This window comes from Chrysochloris asiatica, unplaced genomic scaffold (genome assembly GCF_000296735.1).
Source record: "Chrysochloris asiatica unplaced genomic scaffold, ChrAsi1.0 scaffold00041, whole genome shotgun sequence".
In the NCBI taxonomy this organism is placed as follows: domain Eukaryota; kingdom Metazoa; phylum Chordata; class Mammalia; order Afrosoricida; family Chrysochloridae; genus Chrysochloris; species Chrysochloris asiatica.
In genome coordinates, this window is record NW_006408559.1 from 6,528,002 (window position 1) to 6,535,844 (window position 7,843).

General features: G+C 42.2%; 1 protein-coding gene across 1 annotated transcript in view; it reads left to right on the top strand.

The window, feature by feature from the left end:
* The window catches only part of EXOC4 (exocyst complex component 4), a 947,076-nt gene that overhangs the window by 148,253 nt on the left and 790,980 nt on the right, over window positions 1-7,843 (top strand). Inside the window, 1 exon segment of the mRNA XM_006861146.1 lies at window positions 4,297-4,471. Coding sequence (XP_006861208.1) covers window positions 4,297-4,471 — 175 coding nt within the window.

Genomic DNA, 7,843 nt, shown 5'->3' on the forward strand with positions numbered 1-7,843 from the left:
CTATAAAAAGGTATTTTTGCAAAAAGTGCAAGTTTTTTGCCCTTTTGCAAAAAAGAGTTAGGGGTTGCTGGTTCCAAAACCATTTCCACTATTACTTGATTGCACCATATGTGCCTTCTTTGCACACCTGCTGGCCAGTGGGTGCTTAGTCATTAGCTAAAGTTTCACACATTTCCTTTTCTTTCTTTTTTATAATCATCTTTATGTTGGGTTCATTTTTCTTGAAATGGTGGGAAACCATAGCTGCAGACCTCAATCTGTGGTACCTACCAAGCCGTTCATCATTGTCTTGTCCTGTCATGACTGCTCTCTGCTTCTTGGGAGCACGTCCAGCATCACTAGTGGCACTTTGTATAGGTTCCACTGTGGTATTCAAGGCTTACAGTATTGGCACTACACAGGATGAAAATAATGAAAGAACCTTTTCCTGCCATGTGCAGTGTACTGGAGTTGATGAGCTTCATTTCACACAGTGTTGCATGTAAGTGGGCCCGTGGGGGTCAGACCTGTGATGTTTAAGGGTCAGTTGTATTTCAGTTGTTGAGACACCTGGTTTCTGATTCATTGATATATTTCCTCTTCACCGTGGAGGAAACAGCCCGCACTCCAACCACAGCTGCTGGAATTTTCTTCATCACAACTTTGTTGCGGTCTAATACACTGACTATTTGCTCTACCCTTTTGAAGTCCAAAGTTTAGTGGTGTTTAGTGTTTTATAGGATCTTACAACCCTCTAATTCCAGAACTGTTTATCTCCCTAAAAGAAATCCCATACACATTTACATTCAATGCCACCCTAGCCCATAAGTAAGTATTAATGTTTGTTTGTTTGTTTTGTGTGTGCACATTTGCCTATTCTGTCTATTTTATATAACACAATGTATCATCTTTTATGCATAATATTTTCAAGGTTTATCCCTGTGATAGCATGTCAATACTTGTGTTTCTTTGAAAGGCTGAGTAATGTCCCCTGAATGCTCTGCCACATTTTCTGTACCCATCGTCACTTGCCTCTGATTGCCCACTCTAGGAGTGGACCTGTCTTGGGCTTGAGCCTTCAGGACTGGCAGAGCCTTGTACTAGGTTAGCATGTTAGCAAAGGAGTCCACTGTCCATTCTGTTAGTAGGTACCATTGGAAGAAAGGCCCGGAAGTCTGTTTCCAAAAACCAGCTGTTAACAACCCTGGGGAGCAGAATTCTATGATGCACGTGGGGTCGCCATGACTTGGAATGATTTCAGGGCAGCCGTTCAACTGTTTGTTGTTTTTGCCCTCCAAGTAAATACCTTCAAGAGTGTGGTGGCTCTAAAGCATAAGCACTGGACTGCTAACCACAGGGTCCGTGGTTCGAGCCCTCCAGTTGCTGTATGGGAAAAATGTGAGGCTTTCTGCTTTTGTAAAGATTTTGTTGTTGTTTGTTGTTAGGTGCCATCGAGTTGGTGCTGACTCATAGGGAGCCTATAATAGAACGAAACTCTGCCCAGTCCTGGGCCAACTTTGCAGTTGCTGCTCTGCCTGAGCCTATGGCTTCTGCCACTGTGCCAATCCATTTCATTGGATGTCTTTCTCTTTTTCTCCGACCCTCCACTTTCCAAATACAATATCCTTTTCCAAGGACTGGTCCCTTTATATACAACCTCAGAAATCCTATACAGGGCCTGTGTGAGTCAGAACAGACTCGGCAACACATAACAACAATAGATATCATGCCAGTCTCTGTCTAAACAGAACACTGCCCTGGTGTGGCATTGCTGTCGTTTTGCAACCTGCACTTGATACTGAGTTAAGGTCCTGGAACTCATGGGGTCCCTGGATTTCTGCTTTGTTGTTGGTTTGCAGGACAGTACCCTACAGTACCTGGAACTTCCTGCCACTGGAAAGCTGGGACCTTCACCCATGTGCCCCAGGCTACTGAATGCCATGGAGCAATATGAGTCCGAAAAATCCTAAGGTTATGGAGTTTTAATTGTACCAAGTAAGGATATTTCCTACCCTGTTGGCCATCGTGACAGAAAATAACTGTGGTTTCCTTACCAGGAGAATGTAAAGACTACAAATGTAAATGCATTTGCCTTTGTGAAAAGCCAGTATACTGTGTGTATTTTTCTGTATGTTTGCTATGTGCCACTTCAAAATACATTCAGGTGTGTGAAGTGATATTTGGGAACCACAGGCTTACAAACTCAGCATAAATCTTTATTTGAAAAGTAGAACCTTCACTTGGTCGGTTATTTACTCTGTGTGACGCCAGATACCTGCTTTACACAGATGATCTGCCTTCTCCACTGAATTAACTGTTCCCGCGGCTGTGTTTGGCTACAACCTTCTGTACATTGCTCCTCCCTTGGCTGGGAGGGTTTCTTGTAGAATACAAGTGGGGCAGGACAGCCATTCTAGGATGATGAGTATAAATGTGAACTTACCTTTAAAAGGTTAAAAAGAAACCCCAAAACTATCATCCACAAGGGAAGAATGGGTCCTTTTTGCAAGTGTAGTGGATGAGTTTTAGATTATGCATCTAGATTCTAGCATGGTAGTTCTGGTGTGGTGCTGGAGTCTAGACACTGGACTGCTAACTGCAAGGTTCTTGGTTCAAACCCACCAGCTGTTCATTAGAAATTCTATATGAGTCAGAACCAACTTAACAACAGCAAACACAGGAGCCCTGAAGGGATTTCTGTTGATTCTGTCTCATCTAAGTTACAGTGTCAAATAATACTAGGGCTTTATCCTAAGGTAATTTTGGGCTGTCACATGGACACATTAACTGCAGTAATTGGGCCAAAGCAGCCATCGGGATGGACAATGCGCTGGACACTTAGATGAGGTGTAGTCATAACCTCTATCTCATGGTTGGACAGTCTTGTTCAGTGACTCTGCTGACAAACTCCTCGTCTTTCCTTGTCTATTGTCTTTGTTTGTATGTTTATATAAGAATCACAACTTGACAGCCAGAAAATATATAATAAAGCTCACATCCCAAGATTTTCTCCAGGTGTTGGTGATGTACATGTTACATTCACTCAGCAAGTATGTGCTGATCACCCTTACGTTGTTGGCAAGTGCCGTTGAGTCTATTCGGCCTCATAACCACCTGGTACAGGCTTTCTCAGGAGCGGCTGCTGACCTTGTACAGGTTCACTGTCCAGTGCTTATCCTGCAGCGCAACCCAGACTCGGATCAGTGTTCTAAGTGCTCTAATGTATACAAAGGTGTCTAAGGCAGTACCGACACCGAAGGATTGACAATGGAGATGAAAGGTATTCTGTATAGAGCAGACATTAATACACGGGGTAAGTTCCTTAAAGGTGGGTTCAAATCCTGTGTCAAATCAGAGGAACAGATGGAAAACCAGTGATGCAGGAAGGCTCAGGGCCATAGGAATTACTTTGCGTCTGTGGCAGAAAGCTCCCAGCTTTCTCTAAATTAGCATCTGCATTCTAGAAAAGTAGTGGGAGGAAGGAGGCTAGAGGCACCAACAAGGAATCAGCTTTTGTAGTAGGCCCAGCCCCCTTGCAACCTCATTTTGTGTCTGCTTGTTTCTGAAGTCTGTGCAAGGATATGTGTCCAGCATACCTGACAACGGTGAGGAAATGATATGGATGCCCGCTGTGGTGGAAGGCAACGACTTGGTAGGGACGTTGTTTTCTCAGGCAGCAGAGGCCTTTGACTGGAAGGAATCACAGGTTTTCATGATTGAAAGTTTAGTATCCTTACCCTAGTACACAATTTTTGGTCAGGGACTAACATATTCTCCGTAACATCTGAACTGTTGTTTGAAAAATTGCCGGAATTCCTTGCAAAAGCTGCCTAGTGAGACTACAGTGCAGTCATATTGTAACCATGGAAATCTTGCATTAAACAAGAAACACAGGTTGATTGGGCTGTTATTACTGTCAAGGTCCTTTACCATTGGATTTAAAATGTTTACAACATTTCAATTTGATAGCAAAGCAGGCTGAGGCTCAGAGAAGCTAGGAAAAGTTCCTTGGTGCAGACAAGTGTTTGAAATGGACTTTACCATTTATGCTAATGTACAGTATGGTGCTGTGGGATAACACTGGGCTACTGACTCCAAGATCGGCATCTCAGACTCACCAGCCACTCCTCAGAAAGCTTATTCAGGATTGCTATGAGTCGGAACTGACTCCAAGGCACTTACCAACAACTTGGGCATCATATTATGCTACTTAGCTTTGTTTGTGTTGGAGCTGGTATAAACTATGTGCGTATGTGTGTGAGTGTACATTTGAATTATTTTATTACTATTTGTTTGTTTTTTTGTTTTCATTACCAGGCTACTTCTAGAGCTGCTGGAGTTACTCTTTGACAAGTTTAACGCCGTGGCCGCTGCCCACTCTGTAGTCCTGGGGTATCTGCAGCAGATGGTTGGGCCTTCCGTGACTCATCAGGAAGAGATCAAACTGTATGACATGGCAGATGTATGGGTGAAGATCCAAGATGTCCTGCAGGTAGGGCTTGGGGGGCAGGGGTTTAGGCCCCGGAGGGAATAGCCTTCTGAGAACATGGTTGCCGAGAGACTAAATGACCAGGAACCACTTTGAGAGACATTAGTTTATTACAGCAAAGAAAATAAGAGAGATGGTTTGCCAACAGGGAAATTAACCAGGATGAGGATGGTGTCTCCAGTGGCAGCCGACTGGACAGTTAAGATTTTTCGTTCTGGTGAGAGCGTGAGGGTCTCTTTTTATGTTGTGTGATAAACAAGCTTTGTTTTCCAGGCAGATTGGGAGGACGGCTGTATGAGCTGAGACTTGGAGACAAAAAGCCAAAAAACTAGTCCTGCTCTAGCTGCTTGCTACTCCGTAGTAGATAGCGAGTGGTGTGTGGGAACACAGAGCCCTGGTATGCAGGATCATATGCTGGAGGGGAGGGAACAAGAAGGGATGAGAAAGGCCCTTCTCCTGAGTCCCCATTAATGTGGCCATTTCAGAGCTTTTGTCTTGTGTCTCTACAACGGGCCTTTTGCAAAGGGTGTCACCTTGATTCCAAATACCATAACATAATGACGAGCAGGACCTACGCTTTGACCTTAAAACCATACTCAGACCGAGCATGCTCTTCTTCAGTTTAATGGGTATGAAGCTGATGTTGTGAACTTTTGTCAGATAAAAGACTTTTTAATAAAACATTTTTTGTTTGGTTTTTGGAACAAGCTGTGCAAATAGGAACAGATTTTCATTATGTAGCTAACAACGATGTTCTAGCATTAGGTTTGGTAGTTGAAGTATATTTTAACCCTTTCATGGCCTGTAGGATATAGAATGCTCCTGTATCCTCAAGGCTGGTTTGAAGTGTCAGGTTTGTGTTCTAACTCACCAGCCATTCCTTGGAAACCCTATGTTGTTGTTACGTGCTGTGGAGTCGGTTCTGAGGCTGTAAATCTTTACAGGAGCAGAATGCCTCATCTTTCTCCTGTGGAACAGCTGGTAGTTTTGAACTGCTGACCTTGTGGCTTGCAGCCCGATTCGTAACCACTACGCTACCAGAGCTCCTTGGAAACCCTATACAGGGTCTCTATTTGCCAGAACCAACTCAACGGCACTTAACAACCACAAATATTTTCTTACTGGGGGTTTAGTAAGAAACGTTTATCCCACGTTTAGTATGTGATGCTATCTGGGAAGGGCCAGTATTATTATCTGAGTCTGAAGAAACGGGACTCATTCTGCCAACCCCATCAACAAAACCCCTCGGGACAAACGTGTCCCGCAACTTTATAAAAATATATTGTTGTTGTTATTAAGTGCTGGTGAGTCAGTTCTGACTCATAACAGCCTATATAGCATTTCTAAGGCACGACCTGTGAGTTTGAACCACCAACCTTGCAGTTCAAACTGACCTTACAGTCCAACGCTTATCCTAAAGTGCCATACCAAGGCTCCAAAAAAATCCATCATCTCAAAGGAAAAAAAAATTTTTTTTTCTTCATTTCATTAAAAATGTCTTCCATTATCCTGAACCTTCTGAGGTGGGACATACACACCAACCTGGAGTAGCTGGAGGAACAGAGGATACTTCTTGAAAGAAAGAGCAGCAAGTAAAGAGGCAAAGAGAAAAAAAAGGTACACTGTCTAGCTATTACAAAAATAAGCAAGCTGTTTGCCTGGGAGCCATCAAGTCAATTCAGGACAAGCCCCCTTCCAAGATTGAAACTCAAAGGGAGCACACGAGCAGGCTGGTGACCATGTTGGTCTGCTTGTGAGTGGAAGTGGGGGAAAGGCAGGAAAGAAGACTTGGGCTGAGTTTGATCATGTTCCATGGACTCCTTTCTACCTTGAGATGAGAAAGAGAAGAGGATGGGCTGGTTGGACCGAAGTTTGGGGAGACTTGGGAACCACTGAGCTCATGGACACAGACCTGGCCACTGGGTGGTGGAGCTGAGAGTAAACTGTCCAGCTGAAATGAAGTGGGTGGAGGTACACAAGAACTCCCAAACTTGCAGAGAGTACATATTTGACCTAGGTTGGATAGCTTGATGATCAAAACTTGACTAGAGGAAGACAAATTTGATACAGGAAGCAAGTGCAAATTGCTACAATTTGTGAACTTGACCTTGACTTATAGATGTTGTAGTACAAAATACCAACTGAGAGGGAAGGACTCTTCACATCAAGGATCAAGCATGTCCCCTCAGTACACTTGTAACTCACACATTGGCTAACTAAAATGGGGGTGTGATGAAGGCACAAAGTGTCTCGCTTGCAAGTTTTCATGAAGAAGTTTAGTTTCAAAGTGAAGGTAGAATCCCCATTGAATAGTTTCCATCTTGTCTAAATGGGTCTGGTGAAAGGGGATGGGGACCTTCATAGCATTCCAAGAAAATGAAGATCCAAGAAGAACATGGAAACATTAAAACTAAGAAGAAACTGACAAGAAAGAATACTAAAAACATGAATTCAGCACAAGATGGCATACAGAACAAAAGAACCAAAATCACCAAAATCACCAAAAAAAAAAAAAACTAACATAATGACAGCAATTAAGTCGTACCTATCGATAATTACACTATCAATGGATTAAATGCACCAGTTAAGAGACAGAGAGTGGCAGAATGGATAAGAAAACAGGACCCTTCAATATGCTGCTTGCAAGGGACACACCTTACATACAAAGACAAAAACAGATTAAAAGTTAAAGGATGGAAAAAAATATACCAAGCTAATTGCAATAAAAAATGAGCAGGAGTAACAATACTAATCTCTGATAAAATAAACTTTAAGGCAAAAACCAGCATAAGAGATAAAGAAGGATATTATCTCATGATTAAAGGGTCATTCGAACCAGATGACATAACCATAATAAATATCTATGCTCCTAATGACAGAGCCCCAAGATATATAAGCAAAACCTAGAATTGAAGAAAGAAATAGATAAATCTACAATTATAGTGGGATATTTTAATATGCTACTTTTGAAAAAGGACAGAACAACCAGAAAGAAACTCAACAAAGATACAGAGGAATAAACAGCATAATCAACCAACCTGATTTGATTGATGTGTACAGAGATGTGCAAAGAGCATTCAACCCAACAACAGAACAATACACATCCTTTCCCAGTGCTCATGGAACATTCTCCAAAATAGACCATGTATTAGGCCACAAAACAAGCCTCCATAACTTTACAAATATCAAAATTCTACAAATCTTCTCAGACCACAATGCTATAAAATTAGAAATCAACAATAAGATGACCAAAGAAATAAAGTCAAATACTGAATAATAAATGGGAACCGAATAACACTCTACTGAAAAGCAACTGGGTAGTAGAAGAAATTAAACGTGAACTCACAAAGTTCCTAGAAACAAATGAGAATGAAA